General features: G+C 36.1%; 1 protein-coding gene across 1 annotated transcript in view; it reads left to right on the forward strand.

Moving 5' to 3' along the window:
* The window catches only part of px (MAP7 domain-containing protein plexus), a 527,448-nt gene that overhangs the window by 476,217 nt on the left and 23,272 nt on the right, over nucleotides 1-27,959 (forward strand). The window contains exons 6-8 of the mRNA XM_081749542.1: nucleotides 7,249-7,503; nucleotides 20,199-20,341; nucleotides 26,309-26,673. Of these exons, the coding sequence (XP_081605668.1) occupies nucleotides 7,249-7,503; nucleotides 20,199-20,341; nucleotides 26,309-26,673 (763 nt within the window). The remainder of the gene's footprint in view (nucleotides 1-7,248; nucleotides 7,504-20,198; nucleotides 20,342-26,308; nucleotides 26,674-27,959) is intronic.

Genomic DNA, 27,959 nt, shown 5'->3' on the forward strand with positions numbered 1-27,959 from the left:
CCCATCAGTGGAGGCAAGGTGGGGCGCCCCCCTCCTTCCTAGAGGAAATTATACTTCGGAAGATCGAAAACCCAATAGAATTTTTAGAATAGTTACAGCAAAATTTGAAACTATATTTGAAATATCGGTTATGCTTGCCCCCCTCTGGAAACCACAACATGGGCGCCCTTGCGTCCAACTGATAGTCTAGTTCGTGCTACACACGTTCCAACATATCTTAGGCTATTTGCTCCACTCCACTAGATATACAAGTACGTTGCTTCAAATCTTCCAGATTCTGTGGAAATAGGGAAACGTCATTCATCTCTGTATCTGCACTGTTATGAACTTTTGATAGAATTCCGTCACACAATAACTAGCGCCTCTAGCAGCTTTGGGATAAACTACAAACAGACTATAAAATTCACAACCGCTCTTCTTTCCGATCTATTTTGCTTTTGTATATCGCTTCAGTACAAAATCAATACGCTTTATTTAGTTCTGCACCTTCTGTTGGAATAACCTTGTTATTTGCGTGCGTAATGGGTATTATTACTGTTTTTGAAGCGAGCTTTCTAACATTCTACTCGATCGGCATTTATGTGTCTGTCTGTCTCTTTGTCTCTCAGATGTTCCACGATAACTCACAAAACTTATTCGCTTTAATGAAACTTGGTATATACCTTCCCCCTGCCTCCCGAAATAACCTATTGTTTGGTGTTGCAATCAGTGGTGCTATTCAGTCGGTTCGCACCGGTTCGGTAGAACCGATTGTTAAAATATTCGAGTTCGCAGAACTGTTTGTTATACCCATACATAACTGTAAATTTTAACCAGTTATACCCAGGAATAGTAAATTTTAGTTTGTTTTTAGAAATTCTTACAGCTACAGGGTTAAACATATGATTTCTCAAAACAACGTATAAGCGCTTATTTCTTAATTTCAAATGCACCGATGTCAAGAGTGAAAACTGGGTTCACATGAGTGTAGTGGTGAGGGTTATTTGTATTTGAAACGTACACAGACCATTATCAACAATTGTCGATCCATTGCTGAATTAAGGTCTTTCCAATACTTTCTGACAATCATCTATCTCGGATAATTCGTTTCCAAGATATTACCAAAGCTACCTACGGTAATTTCGTGACACCACCGTGTATTAGGATGGTGCGTAGGTCTGTACTTGTCATTTGTGGTATCCGCTAAAAAAGTTACTTTGTTTTCCTAAGAGAGTTATATCTATTATCTACCTATTCATCTATTCTCTATATAGAACCGGTTGTTAGAAAATAAGAATAACATCACTGGTTGCAATCTATGAACAATAAGGAAGTCAAAGGCATGCCATCTCGCTACAGGTTAAGCTATCATCCGTAAAAAGTAATTTAATTTGATAGAACATAGTGTATAGCAGGGGTTCTCAACCTATGGTACGCATGTGGTACGCGAGTCGCTGTTAATGATATGCCTATGGAAAAGGTTGAGAAGTCCTGGGTATAATTTCTTAAGGATATTACAATTATCCGTAGAGCTTTGGTTAAAATCTCCCAAAAATAAAAATATGAATTTACTTTTCCCCCATTTAAAATATTTTCCACGATAATTTTTGTGAAAAGAATGTCTGATTTTAATGCAGTATGGTGTACATTTTCTTTGAAGCCTCCGAATCATTCTCTCTGGATTGAACTGAAATTAGTGAAGAATAAATAGGTTTATTTCCCCTCTTTCTCCGATTAAATAATAGTTCCAATGTGCATTTTTCCTAGAATTTACATTGGAATTCCTAGAATTCAGATAATGTGTCTGATGAAGGCAAAGTTAATTTGCCGAAACTGTAACGCTATTATTTATTAGTTAATATATGGTTTGGTCAGAATTTGTCTTTTAATTTAATTTCATGTATATTTTCTTTTATGCCTTGCAGGAATAAACGATTGATTCAGCCTCCTTATGTAATGTTATACCTTCCCTCCAATTTAAAATTTAAAAAGTTTCAACATAAAACCTTCATTAAAAAAATATTTAGACGCAATATGTGGCATATTTATTTATTTTTAGACTTCACAATCATCCTCACTACTTGTATTTAAAATGAATCGAGAACGTGTAGAAAAATATCTTCCACGCTTTCTCACCTAAAAGTTATTCTACTTTGGCACACTATACCGTATGTATTTATTGAGCTGTCATATAATCTGTAATGTTTAGAGTTGAAATCAGTTAAAACTGAGGAGTCACTCTGTCCCTCCTCCCCCTACACACACACACTGATTTTTTTTTTTTAATATGTCCCGCAATGTATTTCAGAAAATGAAATCGTTTGATTTAGGTAGAATATGACTTAATATTTTGAAGCTGCCCATTCATATTTAACTGCTTTGATTTGGATTGGATAAACAACAGAAAGAATGGCGTTGGAATTGTCTTGGATAAGAATATGAAGGCAAAATTGGCGAACGTGAAGAGAGTAAGCAAGAGACTTATGGTAGTCAATTTCGTGGTAGGAGAAAGAGAAACCTTGAATACAGTCAACGCCTATGCCCCACAAGCTGGATTTGATCAGGAGACAAAGCAAGAATTGTGGTGGAGCTAGACAGTGGTCTGCAGAATTGTTCGTTATATGAGCAGATCTAAATGGGCAGGTAGACGATCAAAATCAGGAGAATATGGATTGGGAAACAGAAATGAGAACATACTACAAGTTGTGGTAGCATGCAGTCTTATTATCCCGAATATCTTGTATAGGAAGAAAGAACACCTCATTATAAGAGTGGCACCTCAAGGTCTCAGATCGACTTCATCTTTACGGATGATAATGGAAGAATTGGTAGAATGAGAATGTGGAAGGAAATGGGCATACACCGAGTGAACCCACGGACCGAGATGTCCTCTGCAAACTTGGCGGTGGATCGAACCAAGTCGACGCACTTCTACCTCGGAGTAATCGCTCTACCTCAGAGCCATTTTGCCTTCCAATTCACTATTTAAAAAGATTCAAGTTGATAAAACGATTGTATAAACATAATAAATAGCATTTATTAACGATTAAAGATACGCAAGTCATTACACATTATACTCCAATAAGAAATATGGTTTAAATGTTATATTACATCTTTCATGGAGTTCACGTGACGTGGAACAATTCTGATAAGTTTTTGATGAAAAAACGCAAAAGAATCAGAGCATAGATTTTGTACATGAATCACAAAACAAGACGACATGGGAAAAGATTTCCAAGAATCAACACCGAGATTTTTACAGAATTTACTACAACAAGAGGGAAAAGCTTACTTCGTATCGTTGGCAATACTACTCCATTGAATAAGCGTAAGTATTACAGTGTTTTCAGAGGAGAAAAGGACTGTCCCGTCATAAACCATGGGTAGAGTGTTTATATGAACCATAAATGTGGATTCAATGAATTTGACTTACATCATTTGTAGTAACTTGTGTTCCAAAATTAATTACTCTTTCAGGGTGAGGGTTTACAAATAATAACTCGATCAATTTAAAAAAATTTAACGGTCTTATACTCTATATAAGATGTTATCCTATATACATAAATCCGTTTTCGTGGAGATTCGCAGCGTCCACGTATAGATTTTTATCGAATATTTTTGGAGGCTTTACATAAAAAGTTTTGCTCGTGACACTCTTTGCCAAGAGAGCTCTTGTTGTCACGAATGGCGTGCAGTGTTGACCTCAATTTGTCTGCAGAATTCCTAATGCTTACATTTGTTTCACTTAATAACAAAGACAAAAAATTCAAGCTCACGAGTTCAGATATGGGATAGAAGAAACACATACAGAAACAGAGAAGAAAAAAGTACTTTTCTTTTTCGAAGTAAAAGAAAATGAATCAATTTCTAATACTATTTTAAAATAATGTCCTTCATTACTTTTAAATGATCTGATGTTTTCTCTTAACAATAATAATAACAATTGTGATGATGATGATGATATTACTCTGATTTTGACATTTGATTCACATAAATTGTGCAACACATACTGACTAATAGTTATACTAATAGTAGGCTTAGGAGTGAACTGATGAACATGCTGTTCACTCTTCTGCCCTAGTCCAGAGTTACTTAACCTGGGGGTCTCGAAGATAAGTAAAAGAGTTAAATATAATTAAAATCTAATACCGAAAAACGTTTTTAATTATTTTCAATTTTGTTCTGATAGGACATTTTTTATTTTTATACATACTGTTAAGAACAACAACAAATATGCAGAGTTGTCTAAAAGTCAATTTAAATGAAAGCGGTACGATATGAAACTAATGAAAACTGCATATTGAAATAACAGAAAAATACAACTGTAACAAAAACTGCATATTGAAATATAATTAAAATTGAAAGCTTATGAGAATACCTGAGTATGATGTGATTTCATAAGTGCGACAATGTCCGGTTCAATCTTTATGACGCACATTATCAAGTCATTTAAAATACTCAATAACCTTTTTAATAACTTAAGTTTTTTAGAACCAAAATTTGAAATCATTTTTGTTATCATACGACTTAAAATTAAGGGAGTTTTAGAGTTTTGGAGTTTTAGAATTTTCAAACGGCCGCCATTTTAAAACCGTATGACGGATCGGATTCGGTATTTGTAATATGAATAAACTGACCAAATTTGGTTTTAATTCATTCGCTTTTGGGGAAGTTACTATATCTACTATATACAAGAAATGGATTGTACTATTATAGAAATAGATTGATAACGTGAGATCTCCGCAATAGGTATATTAAAAATCACACACAAGCTTTTACAAAACAGAAATTATAAGGGGTCGCTGGCAAGAAGATGTGATAAAATGGGGATCGTGAAAGGAATTAGGTTGAGAACCACTGCCCTAAGTTATACTTGAGGAACCTTCCCCTCCCCGCAATAGAAAACAATATACGACTGAATTTGAAGATGCTGTTGGCCATTCTGTCTTAATACATAATAGATATTTCGATGTAGCTTTTCAACTTTTAAGTAACAAATCAAATCGTTGTCGATAGTGGGCCGAGCACTCAGTTGTGGCTATACAAAATCTCATTGTCCAATACACGTCTAACAGTAGGATTAGGGAAAAGCATATTAAAGTGTGTAATACAGAAAGACTCACATGAAAAACTTGTAATACAGTAACTTAATTTATTCTTATATAAGAAGGGGGGGGGGGGGAGAGGCATAGGCTGCTGCTTACTCAGACTAGACGTTAATTCGGGCCTGATCCTTCGCCCTAAGACCAGTCAGATAAATTTTTACTTGGATCATATATAATCACAGTGCCATTGAATCTTCTAGCTATCTAAACGTAGTGCGCTGAAAACTATAAAGATTTAGACACTTATCTTTCGCCGAGAAATTAGTCGAACAACCCAAAGTCAAATAGCGTTTACTTCGAACCACATTGAGTTTACTTTTATTGCAGTACCTAGTGCGCATTAAAATCATTCAGCAATATAGAAGCATAATTAACTCTTTAGCATTGGCTCGTAGGCTGAAAGCGTCGCCATATTCGTAGTTTTGCAGTTCTTAAGTCTAGTTGCTTCCGTGGTTTTATCTGACTTTATTCCGAATTTGGGAAGCGACTCATTGTTTTAGCAATCTGCTACGCTCTCTTAAGAGTCTTCTTCCCGGCGAAATTAAAATACCGCTAATTTTACAGTAATTATGTGATATCTTCAAATAGATAAAAGATAATTGAAATATGGAACAAGAGCGCCCTAGACAATATTATTTTGCGTGAGGTACCGTTATCACAAGTCACCTAGTGGCTTTCCGTTTTCAGCTGTTTAGAAACGCGTCAAGTGGTAGAGCGTTGGCTTCGCATTCGGGAGGTCGTGGGTTCGATTCCCGCTGCCGACCATCCTGACTGAGGTTTTCCAGGGTTTTCCTCAGTCCTTCCAGGCCAATGCCGGGATGGTACCTACTAAACAGGCCCTGGCCGATACCTTCCCAAATCCTTTCCATTGTTGTTGTTGTTGTTGTTAGATATCCAGTGTAAAATGGCCTCCGAGCTGTATCTGGTGATTGTTAAATAAATAAATAAATAAATAAATGCCGATTTTGAAAATGGCTCGAAATCGAAAGCAGATAAGTGAGTCGTGATAACGGTTTCTCATGTAAAATATTATTGTCTAGGGCGCTCTTGTTCCACATTTCGATTATCTTTTATTTATTTGAAGATATCACATAATTACTGTAAAATTAGCGGTATTTTAATTTCGCCGGGATGAAGACTCTTAACAACATGTATCGTTCAAGTTATAATATTGTGATCTATAATTTTTGTTCCTTACATGTAAATACGTTTTCGTTCCTTTTAGATCCTCCTTTTGAGTTTGTTTATTACAATTTTTTCAGTCGTCCGCATACCTTATAGTGTCGCCGACGAGACGAAACAGTGCTCTTCCAATAGGAACAAATATACGAGGGACAGTCGAAAAGTTCCCGGAATGTTGTAGTTTGTGATGTAATATCAATGAATCATGTGCAGTACATTCCTTAAATTGCCTAATTATGAAATTGATATGTGTGCACATATTCATAATAGGCAATGTAGCTAAACGGAGGAGTGTGTGGTGATCAGTTGGCAACGCACAAACGTTAAGTTCGTTTGCAAATTGGGGAAAATCTGCTTTAGAAACTTTGATAGCCTTAAAAACAGTTTAGCACCATCGGATGTTTGGCTCCTTCCAAAGCTAAAAATAGGCCTTTTCCATTTGCCAGCGTAGAAGAGATCAAAAGCAACGCGACGGTTGAACTTTGGAAGATACCAGAAGAAGCCTTTCATGGGGGAGTAAGTGTGTGTGTTTCGAAGGCTATTAAGTAAATGTATTTATATTGTGGTAATGGAGAGCTACAAGAAAATTACGGGAACTTTTTGACGGCCCCTCGACTTTTCGAGGCGAGACAGCCCAAAATCTAGTATCGTAGGTAATTCAATACCTTAATACTTATTTCTAGTAGAGATGAACATTGTAATTTCAAATTTTAAATGTAATAGGAATGTGCACAAGACGAGGTCGTATGCGAGAAAGAGTTCAAACATTTCAACCACCTAGGAGCTAGAATTCTGTATGAAAAGTGTGTTTATACAAGAGCAATGCCGTTTAATTAAGGTTATGCCCTTGGAGGAGGAAAGTGGTTGCAACTCAGAATTTTAGTTAGTTTAAGAGGAAGAGTTACAGGGTCATCTCTAGTTTGTTAAATTTAAATTATTCTATTTTCCATGATGATTTACCCCATATTCTCTTTGTTTCTAGGTCTACCACCAGGATCAAAGCCCCCTCCACTGCATGTGGTGCCTCCTAGCAATGCTCCTGGGGGTAAGTTACATCGAAGCTCAACAGCTGTTCCACAGTTACCTACTGGACCGGGACCAGGACCAGGTTCAGGCCCTACTGGGCCCACAGTTTCCACAAGTCAAGTACACGCTTCCTCAGGCAGTGCGAGGACGACGTCATCCTTTGCAGCAGCTTTAAGAAATCTTGCCAAGCAAGCAGGAGGACCACCTACAGGTCAGCACAACTACCCTCATATTTTAAACATTTGTTTTTAATCTTATATAATTTACATATTTCGTAAAATATTGGCTTTAATGTGATAGATTTTATTTTAGACACAACTTAGGTACTGTTCAATTTTATTTTGAGCACGACTCACTTGTCAGTTAATTTTTCTAGTTAGTACTGTTAAGAGCCTGCCTTACTAAAAATAATACAAAAATTTATCATTTTTCTTTTGCTTGTTTATTTTCGTAAGTGAAAGGAGATAATGAAATGCAACTCACTACACAATTATAGATAATGTTATTCTACAACAGCAAATATGAACCTGAAGAATTTTCACTGTTGCCAGAATAACAATTCCCCCAAAATCTAAGTTAAGGCAGCGACTAGAGGAACGAACTCAACTGCATTTGGTTACGTATCATGTTGTTTTGGTATCCTGTGAATTACTTTTAAATAACATTATTATTTAATTTTGGAGGGAGGAGGGTTTCCAATGCTCCTATATTTCCTATTTTGCCTATCTATTTGCATCTCTTCCTATAAACACCTATATTTCCTATATTTTTGTGGCATTGCTACTTCCACTTGTGAAAATAACATAAGGAAATAAGATGTGGGTGGTTGGAGGACCTTTTGTCTCCACAGTTGGATGGTTGAATGGATACCCTTCTGTGTCGTCCTTTCCTGCTTATTGTCTAAAGATAATTACGCCAAACAATATACAGTTAGCCCAAAAAGTATTCATACACCTACAAAATGGAATAAAGAATAAACTAGTTTCGTCATATTCATTAAAAAGTTCTATAGAGTAGTGATTTTAAAGACTTATAAATAATTTATTTATATTACCTTCTGCACTATCAAAAAAGGATATGACTAACGTTAGTGTTGTCCAGGTAATGGTCCAGACCGTATCCTTGAAAATGAATGAACTAGAAAAAATAAGCATATTCAGGCACTGAAGAAAATTAAAGTTTAACTGGTACTTTTGCTGTTGTATATATTCCCTTAGATGCACTAAGTTCTTTGTGCAATTGTGTATTTTGATGCTTAACAAACCAACTCTTTGTATCATGTGTTTTGATTTTTTTAAATGAATTTTGTGTTTATTTTTACAACTTATGTATATTATTTGAAAAAAAAATGATAGGATCTTACAAGTGATGAAATTATTCTCATCTTGGAGATGCATATTAACAAACACTGATTATCTGATGCAGATCCTTTTTACACTTTCCTTATGGTCGTTGCTTAGTACTGGTGAGCTACAGAAGGTCAATTTACCTAAGATGGCCAAAGTTTGTGCGCTCATTTGTTTACGACAATCTCTTCCACCACCAACGGTTGTGCTCGAGGTGGTGGCCACGAGCCTGGACTATCGCCTTGCAACGCAATTTCCACTGAAGCAGTGCGCGTCGAAGGTGTGTGAGGGGAATTGTAGACCACACTACAACGAAATACTTTGTATAGGTTAATAATTACCTGTACCTTGAGCAGAAAGTGCTCATACACAAGCACTATACCTAATATAATGTTAATGTAAAAATAACAAAAGAAGAATGTTTTTAATATATGCAAGAAATATATTATGGGATAGTTGGTTGCTATGTAGTTGTTTATGGATACCTAATCAACATGTATGTTTGCAAGACAGTTTGAGTGAAAATACATTAAAAGAGTATCAACTAATAAACCATTTAAAACCGATCATCGACTTGTAATTCCGATAGAAAAGGTGAGAATAATAGTGTATATAATTACTGAAGATATTTTTATGTGTAAACAATTACAGCCACAAAAGATTTACTTATATTATTAGCCGAACCAGGGTTAACGACTACTTATATTATTAGCCGAACCAGGGTTAACGACTACCTTTGGTGAGTCGTTGTAAAAATTTTTGGTTTACCTCACCCGGGACCCTTGTAAATTCATATCCCGAAGTAAAGTAAGGGTGAATTTACTTCTATAATAAAGTTAATGAATACGAACTCAACTATACTGAGAAGTGGTAGAATAATCACAAGAAAAATGAACAGGGAGGCAATGGAGAAAGAAGCCAGTGACAGTGGTAATGACCAACAAAGTGCAGCACCAGGAATGACATTAGAAGATAGAATCCTGCTAGCCTTACAGCGTCAAGAACAATGCCGAAAAGACGACTCGGAAGCCATGAAGCGATTGGAACAAAATATGGTTCAGATGTCCAACGAATTAAAGCAGACGATGGAACGAAAGTTCGAGGAATCCAACAAACAATATGAGGAATTAAGTAACCGATTGGAGCAGAAGTCAGATGAGACGAAACAATCTATTATCCAGGCGATGAATGACATCACCTCGCAGTTCGAGGAAAAGTTAAAAAGAATATCTGAGGATTGCCAGGATAATCACAATCATCTAATCCAAGAAGTCAGTGGTGTAAAAAGGGATTTGGAAGTAATAGAATCTTCTGTACGTCAACAAAAGATTCAGGTCACGGATAATTCCAACAAGATACGTGCCAATACTCAGTTGATAGTTACCTTACAAGAGGAAATTAGAACGCTTCAGATTAAGGACAACGTATACCACAATAACATGGTTAATGATCGTGTGGAATTCCCTTGTTCCCAAGAGATGACCTCGCCTTCACCCGTTGCAGATCAATGTGGACCTCATTCAAGTAATACATCTGATGAGGACATTATTTTGGGACATCCGAGGAATACAAATGGGCGGAAGAGAGATGGTGGAACTACACATCACACCGTAGGTAGGAATTGTCACTTAACAAGTACACGGAATGATAAAAGGAAGGTAAAGTTAAGCGTAAAGATGAGTGAAATACGTGCTATGAGTAAGTTCAGTGGTAAGTGTAACGAGAATGCTACTTCTTTCCTAGAAAAATTCCAGGACGAGTGCAATATAATGTGTATAGATAGATCGCAATATATGAAATTGATCCCTCATTTATTACTCCCACCATGTTCTCTATGGTTTAAAGCGGTACGAGATCACGTTAGTACGTATGAGGAATTCAAGGCAGCGCTAATTGCAAATTACGAAAATTACTTTTTGCTTGCCAATAGAGATGCCACGATTAGAAACCAACATTTCAATCCTCGTTTGCACAAATCTGTTGTCGAGTTTGTTGTAAATACATACAACGAGTTAAAAATCGTAAATCCATTGCAATCGGAATCTAGAATCATAGCATCAATTCGAAATTTGCTACCGTTTAAGCTACAACAGATCCTGTTTTCTACACAGTGTATGAGTTTCAATCATTTATTAATGCTTGTGCAATGTTATGAAACTCAATACCATGCTCTGAATCAACAAGCAGGAGGAGGTAAAAATAAAAATAATTCAGATCATTTTGTACCTGTTCGGAATCTAGATATCCGTAGTGTGAACGTGATGGAACACAACCTAAATCGAGTAAATTCAAGCGATCAGAACGAGCAAAATAGGCAAAGCTATGTTGGGAATCAACCTAACCTAACCAATCGTGACAATAATTATGTCAGATCATTCAATCGAAGTAGACACAAAAATAGTCAAAGTACATGGCGAAATTCCAGGAATGCAGTAAATCCTATGTATAGACATAATCGTTGTTCAAGAGATGACACTTTGCATCAAAATCTGAATCGTAACGCTATTCATGTACAAAATAGTGTAGAACCTAATCATGATTGTGCAGTACAATGTACTTTATTAGAATCATATGCAAGTACAAATTTAAACTGACTCTAGTTAATGAAGTAAGGGTTAAACCTATACTAGCTATAGATTCTTATGAGCATTTATTTTCAAGTTTATGTGTTAATATCAATAATAAAAACAATTCTTATGACTTTGAAGTACAACACATTAAAGGAGTAGTTAAATATTTTATCACATTTGTTTCAACGAATGATAATTTTCAAATGATTTTAAGTCTCTCTTGTTAATGTGAAGAATTATAATTCGATTCATAAATGATTAAAAGCAAAGGTTATTTATATTAGATTGATTTGTGTTGAAAACTTAATTGTCAAAGATTATGTTAAGAATAAGATCCATTCTATAAAACTAATTATTCGACGACTGTTTTTATGAGCTATCCTATATATATTATTCGAACAAGATTCTTCTTTATTATGACATCTTAGTGCTACGATGTATACATTAAAATACACCATCTAACTTATTTGTTATTCAATGCGCCCTGAAAGGTCAAACATTATTTGTAACATCACCGTTTTAATAATGATTGAAACTATTAATCATGGTAATTTGTGTTTCACCCTCGTTAATTATATTAATAAGCGACGACGTTTTTAATAATAAAGAATAAATATTAATATAATAAAAGATAAATGATAATGGAATAAAAGATTTATTGTGAATGTATTTATATGAATGAAAATAAATACGTAATATTATTTATACGAGGGTTGATCAAAATGTAACGGATGTAATCAATGGAATATCGTTATTATAAACGGACCAGTGGTTCTTAAATATAAAAGCCAAGCTTCCTTGTAACTTTTATATTCAGTCCCATCGTCGGGCGACATTTTTATACAACGAAATACTTTGTATAGGTTAATAATTACCTGTACCTTGAGCAGAAAGTGCTCATACACAAGCACTATACCTAATATAATGTTAATGTAAAAATAACAAAAGAAGAATGTTTTTAATATATGCAAGAAATATATTATGGGATAGTTGGTTGCTATGTAGTTGTTTATGGATACCTAATCAACATGTATGTTTGCAAGACAGTTTGAGTGAAAATACATTAAAAGAGTATCAACTAATAAACCATTTAAAACCGATCATCGACTTGTAATTCCGATAGAAAAGGTGAGAATAATAGTGTATATAATTACTGAAGATATTTTTATGTGTAAACAATTACAGCCACAAAAGATTTACTTATATTATTAGCCGAACCAGGGTTAACGACTACCTTTGGTGAGTCGTTGTAACACCATTTGACAAGCTTTCCAGAGCCCCGCTGTGATGGTGGGACGCCTTCGCACGAGACCTTGTTTCAAAAGACCAAAGGCGTAGAAATCCATCGGCGACGCATCTGGTGACTTTACAGGTATGGACAAGAAGGGTATAACAGACACACCCGTTTCTGTGGCCATACGCTGATAATACGCGACAGAACTGCGAGCAGTGTGACTGGATGCTTTGTCCATGTGGATCCACACCTTCCGGGTGTCCCCGCCATACAGCTGTGGGATGTGCGTAGTGTATAAGGGTTCCATTATTTTCGTTTGAAAGTAGGCTGCATTCACCTTGACCTTCGAATCCACACGATGCATTAACAACTTCCCATGGACGCAGAAACCTGCCACCACCATGAAGCCTTTCGAAAATTTCTAGCGACATTCACGGACGAACTCGCCGCGGCCCTTCGCATCATGTGGTGAATAAAAAATGGCCCTGGGCTTATTGGTGTCATCAAGGTAGATCCAGGCTTTATCCAGAGTGACAATCCACTATGATTTGTCACCTGAGAGATACAACTTTCTTGAGTTCGTGAATCTTGAATGTGCCTTGGTGATAACTTATGCCCCATCGTCTTATGACGTTTTTTCAGTCCCAGATTGTCCTTTATGATGCGACACACTGTGCTCTGGGATATCCTGCATGAGGTTGTAAGGTTGCTTTGGGTGGGTGGGTTCTTCTTCACAACGGATGCCCTGATGTTTCTCACAAAGCGTGGTGTTCTGGCTGGAGATGATCGTTTCCTTTTTTTCTCTCACGTCTTGATATTTAGGGCTGGTGCTTTTACAGCGCTGGCTTACTCTTGCTACTGTACGCCTGCTGATATTGTTGCCCCTTGCCGCACACATTTTCACAATCACTGACGCACTGAATTGTGCATCGGAAAGTGCATATATGTGCCCTTCCCAATAAGGTATCACTTTAACTTCCACAAAGTGCTGTACGCGTTGTATTACTGGATTCACAGGCTACTGACTTCTTGTTCCTTCTCCTACGCTGTGCTCGTCATCAGCTCTGTAAAATTGGCCACCTTAGGTGAATTGACCTTTGGTGCGTACGAAAACACTAAAAAACTCGTATAAAATTTTGCAACGAGATAATTACCCATTTAGTTATATTTAGAATACAATATATGTTTATATAACAATTGGTGTAATTTGCATGTGTTTTTTAAAAAATTTCTGCCTATTGGATAATTGAAACTTCCTTTTTGACAACTTCACGAAACCTTCTATCTTTTTTCGTCGTGATTTCCTATATTTTTTCCATTAGCATTGGAAAGCCTGTAATTTTAATATCTGTATGTTAAAATTATTTTGTTTATTACAAATAAAGACAACTATTATTTAAAAAGTAATTCACAGCATTCCAAGACAACATGATACGTAATCAAATGCAGCTGATTTCATTCATCTAATTGCTGCCTTAACTTAGATTTTGGGGGAATTGTTATTCCGGTAACAGTGGAAATTCTTGAGGTTCATATTTTCTGTTGTAGAATAACATTATCTATGATTGTGTTAAGTTGCATTTCATTATCTCCTTTCAGTTATGAATAAACAAGCGAAAGAAAACTGGAAAATGTTCTATTATTTTTAGTAAGGCAAGCTCTTTAACGTTAGTACCCGTGATAGCAACAGAGGTTTTGCAGAGGCACACTAGTAAATGCTTATTTATAACATAAGAAACTATTCTCACGCACAAGGAGAATAGAAGTAGTTGTTCAAATTGAAAATAAAAGTTCTCTAATCCAGCAGTTTCCCACATGAGAAGGTTTAGTGTAAATATATGTTATTTCGTTGCATGGAGTTATTGCATTGTAAACGTAATGAAATAACTTGAATGCTAGATGAAGTTGAGTCCTGATTTTTTTTCTCTCAAGTGTAATATAACTGTAATAGGAAAATACTGAAGACAAATCAGAATATAATTTTCTGAAATATCGACTTTGTCTTTTTCACTTTTGTATAAATTTTTTGAGTTCCGTGAAAGACACCCGAAAGAAAAGATAAATAAGAAATTGAATAAATTTAAGAAAAATAGTTGAATGTACGTTCAATATATATGTTTTCCTAGACTGTTAAGAGTCTTCATCCCGGCGAAATTAAAATACCGCTAATTTTACAGTAATTATGTGATATCTTCAAACAGATAAAAGATAATCGAAATGTGGAACAAGAGCGCCCTAGACAATATTATTTTACATAAGAAACCGTTATCACGACTCACTTATCTGCTTTCGATTTCGAGCCATTTTGAAAATCGGCATTTATTTTCGCGTTTCTAAACAGCTGAAAACAGAAAGCCACTAGGTGACTTGTGATAACGGTACCTCACGCAAAATAATATTGTCTAGGGCGCTCTTGTTCCATATTTCAATTATCTTTTATGTATTTGAAGATATCACATAATTACTGTAAAATTAGCGGTATTTTAATTTCGCCGGGATGAAGACTTAAAAAAATTTTTTTAAAGATACACTTGTAATGTATACATGCATGTATAGGTGGGTCCTTCCTCACTTTCCACATAATCCCATTGAGATTTAGACATTCCAAAGCCTTTGTAAAGAAATTAGGCCTCTGTCTATTTAGCACTCTTCTTGCATTCCACTTCACTTTTTCTTCATCTGTTTCGAAACGTTCACATTGCAATGTAGATTTTAACACTGGAAAAAGATGGAAGTAATTCGGTGCTAAATTGAGGCTGTATGGAGAGTAGGGCAGCCGTTGCCCCCCCTCTCCCTAATTTTTCAATTTTGAGTCTTGTTTGCGTGCTGAGTGGGGGTGTGCATTATCGTTCAGAAGAAGAGATCAGGTCACTTGTGTCGAATTGCTTTTCCCTTCAGAATAATTCAGGTTCGACATAAGCGACCTGGTCTCGTTTCAACTAGTGATGAAGTGAAGTGGAATGTGCCGTGATTTTTTTGCAAAGGGTCATTAGGGCAGCGGTGAGATAAATGGCTGATTAGTTTAGGGAAACTTATATATTGAACGACCAAGTATAATCTGTGTGGTAGAGTAGGAAATCATAACACCCAAAGTTGCAGACAGAAGAAAATGTAGAAAACAACATCGGACTAGAGTGTTTCAACATAGAAAGTTCACATATTTGAACATCAATGATTATTAAGCTATGGAAGTTTAGACACACCACTAACCACTAATTCACCCATTAATTACATATGAAATATATACTAGTTACCCAAGAACTACTATAATTTGCAAACTTCTGACAATAATGTAACTTAATTCCCCCTTTTCCCCCTCATTCCCCTCAAAATTTCGTATCTGCTGGGTGGTATTTGTTGGAGGTGGCATCAGATGCGGTTACAGGTTATACGTACTAAGCAGGGGCGGACAATGGGCCGCGAAAACGAGCCTCAAAAAGTAAATTTTATAATGAGTTTTCTAGTGACTTTTTTTGGTTTATATTCTTGTAAAGTAGCGGCAATTACATAATCTTTTTCCATTTCACCGTGGAAGAAGAGAGTTTCATAGTACTAAGGGGGCTGTATTGACAAATGGAGAGATGGCATGTAGAATAAAGAGCGGAGGGGGAGTAAGTATTGTTTGTTTGCTTGAGTTTAGCGTTCTATGTTATGCCTTAATGGCCAAAGGAGATGTGGATACTGATTATAGTGGAATCCGAACCACTTCTAGCATTCAACAGTAACCTACCGGGAATTGGACCTGGGACCACAGAACGCAGGCGTGCTAGCCACGAGACCAAGCGGGAGGCGGAGTTGGTATTGTTTATAGCGGGCCATATTCTTTTTGTGAAGTTTTCCTAGGTAATGAATGTCTTTTTGAAAATGGGTTTAAAATATTAAGAACACTATGTTAAAATGTAAAATATAGGCTAGTACTAGGGCGCCAAAAAGTCACTTTGCCTGGGTGAAAATTTGGCCTGGTCCGCCCCTGGTACTAAGTGAATAACACGGGCTTCCGTGCGTCTACTCATAGCGATTCTTAAATAGTTGTAGAAGACATGAGATATGTGGTCAGTACATTCAAACATTAAAGACTCACGAAACTATTGATTCTCTTTTAAACTTGGATATAACCTTGCTTTTCTCTTTTTATCTTTTTGCTGTAATGCAATTCGTGTGTAGGTTACAACAATTCCTATTCCGTGCAGAAGGAGGTTAGAATTATATTTACAGAAGCGGTGAAGAAAGACTTAACGGGAATAACGTGGGTAGCAAAATGTCAAGTAGTTTTGGGCGTGATTTATTTTTAATTCTTCTCAAATACTTCTTTCCTTCTTTGAATCGCCTAAAGTGCAAATAGATCAATTCGTAACAAGTTACATTTCGTAGCGTGCCACATGAAACATTTTATTTCTACGTAGAAACCTAACAAAACCATTTCAGAAGAAATAAAGTAAAAGAAAGATTGGCTAAATTTATTCGTTTCTATTTTCTTACAAATCAAATAATTTTTAATGCATTCAATTGAATCATGTGAGAAACTCAATTTGTTCCTCTAATCAAGCTTACGAAGAAATAATAATAATAATAAAAAATCAAATTCTCCGTTCGTTGTTTTTCAGCATTCTGATTTTTCCTTCTGTATATTATACTATAAATAAGGCGCCTAGTATCAAAAGCCGCCAAATGTTTTATATATATATATATATATATACCGAATATCGCTTGTTATATATTTGATCTAAAGGAATTCCATGGAAACAGAATTTTGTTTAAAAACTTAATATTTCATACTAAAAACACTAGTTCAAATGTGGGACTTTGTACGCGTGGATATGGAGAGCTTCACTGCACGTTTTGCAAGATTACTCGAAACTAAGCGAAATGGATGTAGCGGATTTTGATACTAGGCGCCTCAAATCGACCTTGTATACGAAAAAGAAAGAAAGAAAGAAAGAAAAAAAGGTTTTGAGGTTTCGCACACAAAAGTAACATTGTGCATAGCTAATTGGATTTCTTCTAATTAGGAACGCAAAGTTGAAGCTCTTAGGGTTTTTATTACTTTCACAATCACTTTTTGATTTTTTTATAACAATCTTTAAACGCCCGCCAGGTATTTGAACGAAATCGTAGACCCTCACACTGGGAGAGCTCTGGTGATACACCTAATTATCAAAGCCATAATTGATACATCGTTGGAAAGCTTCTGGAACACACATTTTAACGGGCTAACATTTATGCAGTTCTCCCTACCCGTAGAAATAAAAGAAGAAACAAAAATTCCTGAAAATATATGAAAAAAAAAAGAAATTGGAGGGCCCTGCCAACCCTTGTAATCACGCTACACGGACTAAATGATGCTAATGTGTAGAAACACACTTCTGACAATAATGTAAAAAAAAAAAAAAAAAAATGGTAGCAGTTGCTGCAATAAGAAACGCCCTGTATATCATTTTTGAAGGGCTGTTGCAGACTTCGTGTTGGCGGCCCTGATGACCGCCGCCCCTAATTATCATGATTGATAACGTCGTTGGAAACCTTAGAATCAGATTCCCGTGCTATTAGTAGAAGAAGTCTTAATGGAATCGTCCTGAAAATAAATGGAATTTATGTCAAAAACACTTGACTCAAAAAATTGACCAACTTTGCTCCCTTCCTTCTGTATAGGCAACAAATACATATACAAGATATTACCATGCAGTGGACTACATCATTGCTTCACATTTCCATTTTTATCAGTGTACTCCTAACAAGGGGGAATGTCCCACCCAAAAATCCTGATGAAAAAGAAAAACACGAACTTGACCCTCCCACTTCCACCGTGATACCCCGCACGTACATAAATGCATATCGGCGGAAAGTTTCATCCTTTGGGAACACGTTAATACCAAAATTATCTTCCTAGCTTAATTAGAGGCTGAGCTATTGAGATGTAAAACGCGGACGCAGCAGTTGCGTCAATGGGTTTTAAAAGTTAAGACAGTATAGAACATTAGAAGTTTAGAAAGCAGTCCATATAGTGTATACTCAAATAAAATGACTGACCAAAGCAAATACTTAATAATCTATGTTGCAATTTCAACAGTAAATCATTGCTTGTATGTGACATAGTAACTTTATTTAATTTTATTTTTATTTAAGTTAAACATAGTTCCAAAGTTAGAATAAATAACATCTACGTGATGTTCTACTAAATACTATTGAATTAATACCTGTTTTCTGTCTTTTCGTATACACCAGAAATTTGAGTGCGCAATTTGTAACATGTAATAATTGGGCACTCAGATTTTTGCACAATATCTCTTCTATAGGAGAGATATATCTCTTCAATACAATATCTCTTCTATACAATATGTCTTCATAGGAGAACAAGTAGATTCATTTAATAATGTATCAAGTTGCCGCTTTAAAAAAAAAATACGGTATTCGTTGTTATTGACTATTTATATAAGTAAGGAAAAGTAGTAGAGACTGTAGGAAGACCCTTCAAAGAAAAGTGAATTCAAAAAAGAAACAAAATAAAACACATACTCACACTGTTACTTCTGAAAGATTCATTCATTTAGAAGAAATATATGTGGGTTGTTCAATATATATTTCCCTAAGCTGTAAAATATGTATTTTTAAAGATACATTTGTAAAGTATACGTAGATGATGTGTAGGTGGATTGTTCCTAATCTTTCCACGTAATCTGCATTGAGATTCAGGCATTTGTCTCACCGTTGCACGAATTTGTCCAAACTGTTTGCAAAAAGGGAAAGAATCAGGGCTCTTCACTTCTTCAAGTGTTTCGAAACGTTCAACTTGCAATGCAGACTTGAACACTGCAAAAGATAGAAGTAACCCGGCGCTAAATTGAGGCTGTATGGAGAGTTGGGCAGCCGTTTCCACCCTTATTCTTCAATTTTGTTCCTTTGTTTGCGTGCTGAGTAAAGCAAGCGTTATAGTCAAGAGACCATGTCGCTTATGTCGAATTGCGTGATTGACATAAGCGACCTGGTCTACTGTCAACTGCTGATGAAGAAGTGAAGCGGAATGTGAGAGCCCTGATATTCAAAGGGTTTGGACAAATTGGTGCAACGGTGAGACAAATGAATGAATCTCAATGGGAATTATATGGAGAAGTGAGAAAGGACCCACGTTCACATGTATTTTTTTTAAATTATAGGGAGCGTAGGGAAACATATATTGAACGACACAAGTAAGTTTTAGGTTTAATTTTGAGTGAGGTATTCTAAGAAAATAACGAGACAGCAAAGAAATCTATTTGCCCTGGACTATCTTCTTCTTCTTCTTCTTCTTCTTCTTATTATTATTATTATTATTATTATTATTATTATTATTATTATTACATTTTCTCATCCATTATGACTATTTTCTGGGTATAGAGTAAGTTAAGTGTCTCTTGAAATACAAAGATCTAATCATTAGATGAATTCTAAATCTAGAAAGAAAAGAAGAAAAAAAAAATAGATATTTGAGAGTATCTCGTACTGAACATTAATTTATGAGTGTTTTTCAAGAAAATTATAATGTCAGTAACCAATTCAGAGGAAGTTAAAATCACAATTTACCAGGATGTGTTCTATAGTCACAAAAGCTAGGTAAACTTGTAAGAAAATTGAGTTGTGCTGTTTTGATAGAGAGTTTCATTAAAATAATAAACCTAATTCTAAAACATCTCTCTTAAAATGAAGTTGTTAAGTTACGTTTTGCTAATAATATGATATATGAGTGAATGAATTTTGAATTGATATGATTGTTGTATTTCAGAGCGTGAGACTGAAGGCGATCCTCCAAGCAGGCAGATTTCTCCCAAGCGAGGGCCTCCACCTTTGTTGAGCGGGAGTTCACCACCAGTAGTCACCGTGGCTCCAACTCAAAGCACGCATTTGAGTCTTCATGATACGAGAAAGGTTCTTATTTGTCTTACGTTCTGTTTCTTTTCTAACATATTTTGATTATGATCATTTTAGTAAATAACAATAATATTACATTCAGGAAACATTTTCCGTCTTCATTTAATTTTTACGTGTTGAAACTCATCCGATCTTTACCAAAGGGCCTATCCGGTTGCAATGCTGTGAACAGACTTTGGGGAAGATGGCTGAAATTCAGCTCCAATGTAGAAGAGACTATGTAGATTCAAAAAAGAAATTGCCCTAAAATGGATGGAACATAGAAAAAAAGCACGAAACATGAACATTGAAGTCAATGGAAAATCAATAAAAAAAAAAAAAAAACTGATGTCGTCCACGTATCTCTAAAACTATAATAAGGAGATGGCTAATTGAAAGCTTATTGCGAAGACATAATGAAGAGCTTAAAAACGATGTATAGCACGAAGGTAAATACGGATAGAACATTGTCTAAAGTCAAGTTGTTTGAGTAAAATCAATAATAATGATGAACTTTATGCATCTTCTGCAAATTATCCAGGGCGTTCTACGCGGAGGTTACGTGCTTGAAATATCTCACATCTGGATTTGAAATCTCCACACTCGATTTAGCATGCAACGTTACTTTTGACCCAATCACGTAACACAATCTGGACCTTATGACAACAGGATAGGCCCTTTAGATCTTGCAAGAGCATAGTAAGCATATGAAATAATATGGTGTGCAGACCTTTAATTCCCGAGGTTTTTGTTCAGGTTCAACGTAATGGTCAGTAATTCGAGAACCAAACATCTGTTCAACCCCTAGTATTTTATATGTGCCTACTATACTCGTCAAGGTGTAAAATATTTCAAGTGTGGTCAACCAAGAGCCTTGTTTCACGAGTTATTGGCTATTAAAGTTGGATTGCTTTTACTTAGCCCAATTAGGAAATAAATAAATAAATAATATGGTATAAATAATAAGGTGCAACTCATTTAATGTACACCAAATTCGATTAATGTTAAGTCTTAACGAACTGAGTACACACTTGAAATATTATGGTGTTGAGATCCGTGGTTCCGTAGCTGTTAGCCATCAAAGTTGAGATTCGGACTTGTTTTCTAACTAATTGTAAGTTCAAATCCCAAATTTGATATACCGTCAGAAACAATATTAAATATAGGTTGGAAACCTATACTTAATATTGTTTCTGACTGTACAATAGCCGAAAACTAAACCTCTGCACAACATAATATTTAGATGCGGACGGAGCTCGTCAGGTTCTACCGTTATTTCAAATTTGGTTTCCTAGTTATAGACAATGAGAATTTGGGTTTGGACTCAACAAACCATTTAAATGAAAATATTGTAGTCTATACTTGTGACGAAGATTTGCTAAGAATCATGAAGGACGCTGTAGAGGAACTTACGTGGTAAACTTTATTTTACGTTATCTTGTTATTATAATGACCGTAATTTTTATCGAGTTGCAGTAGCAGTTGGATTTAGTCACTATACTAATATTCCCAATGTCTATTCCGAAGGGTCACTCAATTCAACTGCTATTGTATTTATTTATTTATTTATTTACTTTTCAATTAAAATATTTGTTTCCACTTCATTTTTTTTTTAATTTTATATGTTTAACGTGTTAGTGGAATGGTCCCTTTCGTTTGGGTAATACCAGGGCAGTCAAAAAGTTCCCGGAATATTATTGTAGTTTTGACATTCATGATGCAATTACAATGAATCTTCTATACTGCAGTCCTTAAGTTGGATAATTCTGAATTTGACAAGTGTGAACAGGTAATAACAGTCAGTGTGTGAGTAGTCTGGCTGAATGAAGGAGATCACAGATCGAGCAACGCATAAACATCACAAGTTCATGTGCAAATTGGCGAAATCTGTTCCATAAACTTTGATAGCCTTAAAACAGTTTACGGATACGGTGATAATGCTTTAAGGAAAAACTGGGCTGAAAGGTACTCGTTTCGTCACTGTAGATGATCAAAACCAACGTGAAGATTGAACTTTGGAAGATACCAAAAGAGGACTTTCGTCTATGCTTCCAGGAGCAGTGAAGTGTGTGTGTGTTCCGAAGGTTCCTACTTTGAAGGCGATTAAGTGATGTCTACTTATATTGTGGGAATAAAGAGCTGCAACAAAATTCCGGGAATTTTTTGACTGCTCTGGTAAATATACAGAGAGAAAAAGTATACATAGTAAAATACTGCACATAATTGTCTAATAATATCTAGCTTCTCCGTTCCCCTGTAAAGCAGTGGTTGGAAGCCACAAGATGTTGCGGTGAATTAAGTTCATTTAGGTACATTCAGTGGCTCTTCATAACCCAGTCAATTGTTCAGGAGTCCTCTGAGTAATTGAGTGAGATCTACGTATTGCTTTATACGTACAGTACTTGACAAAAGAAAATTCAAATTTCATATACTGTACAGACAGTATATACAATGCACTGCTTTCTTTCATCCCAAACGGGGGCCATGATGGTTCAGTGGTAGAGCGCTTACCTCTGGTGCTTGGGGTCCCTGGTTCGATTCCCGTCCAAGTAAGTTTGTGGTGGACAGCACCGTGCTCGTTGGTTTTCTCGGGTACTCGTATTTCCTCACACTTTCTCATTCTACCGATTCTTCCATTATCATTCACTTGCTTTAATCATCGTGTCTCTTAGCCTAACAGGCATAATCGTGGGACGTTAAACTCAAATATTTCATTTTAATTTCATTTCTTTCGTCCCAAACTGTAACAAATAGAGTGTGCGCAGGAGCCAGAGGAATACCACTGAGAGTTATATCTTAGCCAGTTCTGTTTTTTTGCAACAACGAGTTTGATCGGCTCACTTTGCAGTTTTTCATTATTGTATTTTATCAGTTGACAGAGTATCGCATACCATTATAGAGCGAACATCAACAACTTTTGAGCATCATGAGCCATTACCACCTGTGTTCTAGGTCTGTGCTCGAAGCAATTTCAGATAATGGTTCGTCAAACTAGGCGATACAATGCCTATTATCGACTTTTCAATGTCAGTGTTCTCCATTACTTTGTGCCCATGTGTCAGTTTGAGCATTGACGACTGCCAGTCCCCATTGAGTGTGTTAATTTGTGAGTTGAGAGACACTTAAGTCTAAGTTGGGATGTAATTTGATGTAGTGTTCCCCTTCATCAGATGACTTCCCTCCTTGAAACACGTATGGACTCCTCTGATTCCAGTAAGGGGTTTACGAAATCGTGATATATCACACTGTTACTAGTGTTACCTTAGAAAATCGTTGATTGATCCTCTCCTTGGTGATAAAAGACAAAACTCTTTATGTGGCCAAGTGACACACACGTTTTCCTGGATTTGATTCCCGTCGAGAATACTTACCTTGGATACGAACCTGAGAAGTAATTCGGATCCCACTTCATTAGTAGGTTCCATTCTATTTTTACTTATGTACTGACTCCAAATAATCATGTCAGTTTTTAACATAACATCAAAGTTCACATTCAGCAGTAGCAGTAGCTGGGGAAAGTATTACATCACAGGTTACATTCTACAGTACAAGTAGCTGGGGAAAGTATTACATCACAGGTTACATTCTACAGTACAAGTAGCTGGGGAAAGTATTACATCACAGGTTACATTCTACAGTACAAGTAGCTGGGGAAAGTATTACATCACAGGTTACATTCTACAGTAGAAGTAGCTGGGGAAAGTATTACATCACAGGTTACATTTAGCAGTAGAAGTAGCTGGGGAAAGTATTACATCACAGGTTACATTCTACAGTAGAAGTAGCTGGGGAAAGTATTACATCACAGGTTACATTCTACAGTAGAAGTAGCTGGGGAAAGTATTACATCACAGGTTACATTCTACAGTACAAGTAGCTGGGGAAAGTATTACATCACAGGTTACATTTAGCAGTACAAGTAGCTGGGGAAAGTATTACATCACAGGTTACATTTAGCAGTACAAGTAGCTGGGGAAAGTATTACATCACAGGTTACATTTAGCAGTAGAAGTAGCTGGGGAAAGTATTACATCACAGGTTACATTCTACAGTAGAAGTAACTGGGGAAAGTATTACATCACAGGTTACATTCTACAGTACAAGTAGCTGGGGAAAGTATTACATCACAGGTTACATTCTACAGTACAAGTAGCTGGGGAAAGTATTACATCACAGGTTACATTCTACAGTACAAGTAGCTGGGGAAAGTATTACATCACAGGTTACATTTAGCAGTAGAAGTAGCTGGGGAAAGTATTACATCACAGGTTACATTCTACAGTACAAGTAGCTGGGGAAAGTATTACATCACAGGTTACATTTAGCAGTAGAAGTAGCTGGGGAAAATATTACATCACAGGTTACATTCTACAGTACAAGTAGCTGGGGAAAGTATTACATCACAGGTTACATTTAGCAGTAGAAGTAGCTGGGGAAAGTATTACATCACAGGTTACATTCTACAGTAGAAGTAGCTGGGGAAAGTATTACATCACAGGTTACATTTAGCAGTAGAAGTAGCTGGGGAAAGTATTACATCACAGGTTACATTCTACAGTACAAGTAGCTGGGGAAAGTATTACATCACAGGTTACATTCTACAGTAGAAGTAGCTGGGGAAAGTATTACATCACAGGTTACATTCTACAGTACAAGTAGCTGGGGAAAGTATTACATCACAGGTTACATTTAGCAGTACAAGTAGCTGGGGAAAGTATTACATCACAGGTTACATTCTACAGTACAAGTAGCTGGGGAAAGTATTACATCACAGGTTACATTTAGCAGTAGAAGTAGCTGGGGAAAGTATTACATCACAGGTTACATTCTACAGTAGAAGTAGCTGGGGAAAGTATTACATCACAGGTTACATTCTACAGTACAAGTAGCTGGGGAAAGTATTACATCACAGGTTACATTCTACAGTACAAGTAGCTGGGGAAAGTATTACATCACAGGTTACATTCTACAGTACAAGTAGCTGGGGAAAGTATTACATCACAGGTTACATTCTACAGTAGAAGTAGCTGGGGAAAGTATTACATCACAGGTTACATTCTACAGTACAAGTAGCTGGGGAAAGTATTACATCACAGGTTACATTCTACAGTACAAGTAGCTGGGGAAAGTATTACATCACAGGTTACATTTAGCAGTAGAAGTAGCTGGGGAAAGTATTACATCACAGGTTACATTCTACAGTAGAAGTAGCTGGGGAAAGTATTACATCACAGGTTACATTCTACAGTACAAGTAGCTGGGGAAAGTATTACATCACAGGTTACATTTAGCAGTAGAAGTAGCTGGGGAAAATATTACATCACAGGTTACATTCAGCAGTAGAAGTAGCTGGGGAAAGTATTACATCACAGGTTACATTCTACAGTACAAGTAGCTGGGGAAAGTATTACATCACAGGTTACATTCTACAGTACAAGTAGCTGGGGAAAGTATTACATCACAGGTTACATTCAGCAGTAGAAGTAGCTGGGGAAAGTATTACATCACAGGTTACATTCAGCAGTAGAAGTAGCTGGGGAAAGTATTACATCACAGGTTACATTCTACAGTACAAGTAGCTGGGGAAAGTATTACATCACAGGTTACATTCAGCAGTAGAAGTAGCTGGAGAAAGTGTTGCTTTCTGTTGAATACTTTCAAAGGTTAGTCTACAACAACAGCAACTTCAAAATCAATGTAGTGATTCAAATATTACATAGGAGCCTACTATGTGAAAGAATGTATGTTAACAAGTTGATAAAAGAACTAGAGTTTTTAAAAAAGTAAAGGTACGTTTATATTGTTCATTGATTTTGTTTTGCGAATTGCAATAACCAATCAACGTTAACTTACGTTAAACCAAATTAGTCTGTAATTTATTTATTCTAATCGTGGAGTGTTTCATAGCTATGATATAAAATGTGACCAATATATGTGTGTGTGTTATTGACATTAATCTTGATTCTTTGTGTAATTCCTTTGTAGGGCTTAGAGCGGCCAAGTTTATCTCACCACAGCCCCCATGATCTTGCTGCTCAGTCCCTTCGTGCACCTCCCGGAGGTCGTCAGGACGATGTATTATTCTCAGGATTAGGATCAGGCAGTGGGTCCACGCGCGAAGATCTGCTCCCCTCGTCAGTGCCAAGGAGTATGCCAAGTGTAGCTACCTCATTTGGGGGCTCCATCGCCACGTCGGCTACCACGCGGCCGGAAGAGCTGTTGCTAGGCAGAAGCGGATTTCAGCCCTATCGGCCAGATGAATCTCGTATCGCCCCACACTTCGGACTGGACCCTGCATATGCTGCTTACCACCATGGACTGTACCCACCCCATCTATCGCATCCTTACAGGTAAACCAGTCGGTTTAACTTTTTGTGAAATCGAAGATATTAAGGTTGTTGGTATTGATGTTACTTCGTATATTCCAGTGGGAGTGCAAAGGTTTTATATATTTTTTTATCTATTTATTTATTTGACATTATTAAACATAACTTTCTTACAAGGCTGTCTATATTCTTTATTATAAATTAACGAGAAATGTTACAGTTTCGGAAGTATATCACTTCCTTCTTCAGACTACTACTCCAACTGAAATCATAGATAACATAACATAACATAACGGAAGGATAACAAATTATGTTATGTTATCTACGATTTCAGTTGTAGTAGTAGTCTGAAGAAGGAAGTGATCTACTTCCGAAACTGTAAAATTTCTCGTTAATTTATAATAAAGAATATAGACAGTCTTGTAAGAAAGTTATGTTTAATTTGTGTTTAAGATAGACACAAGGTCTTTTTATAAAAATATCTATGTTGACATTATTAAAGAATAAATTAATTAATACAGTTTGTTACAATTGCACATTGGATTTCCAGATATATAACAGTCAACTCAATATGTCGTTCTACCTGTTCTAACATTCTATAGATTATACAGGATCTTCGAGAAAGAATAGTGGGGATACTGTGCAGAGTGATGACACTTGGGTGGTTGGATAATACACCGTTTTGTTGGGCATCTCAGTAGTTTAGTCAGTAAAAAGTCAGATTCAGTGCTACCAGAATCCGCTTCACTGTGATCCCCCCCCCCCTCAAAAAAAGTGCATTTGCATATCAGTAGCTTTCTTGTGGGATATTATCAAATACATTGTATTAAGGGCTGTAGTCGAGGGTATACAGCAGTATGCACCATACATCTCCTGTTACTCTTAGCCCTTTTAAGTTCTAGTACCTATTTTTAGGCACTAAAGTAGTGTCTTTATTATTCGATGTAAAAAGCACCAATAAAGCTGTTTACTTCGTTTTGTTTTTCAAGTTTAGAGGTATTGTAGAAAACGTCACATATGGTTTCACGCCTTCTGCTTCGAGGCATAGTATGTGATGACGTCATAACTTAAAAATATTTGTATTATTTACAGTATATTACTTTCATTTTAAAAAATGCAATTCTATTCTATTCCCGTGCAAAGGCAGGTAGTATTTCATTAAAATGATGGTGACTTTAAGAATATTATTTTACAAGTGTGTTTTGTAAGTAATCTCGTTAAAAAAAATCCAAGGCGCTCACATCTCTCTAACGAGATATCCTCTATGAACAGAAAAAAACAAACATGAAAGTTTTCTTCGCAATAGTTCT

This window comes from Thermobia domestica, chromosome 2 (assembly GCF_964235325.1).
Source record: "Thermobia domestica chromosome 2, izTheDome1.hap1.1, whole genome shotgun sequence".
Classification (NCBI taxonomy): domain Eukaryota; kingdom Metazoa; phylum Arthropoda; class Insecta; order Zygentoma; family Lepismatidae; genus Thermobia; species Thermobia domestica.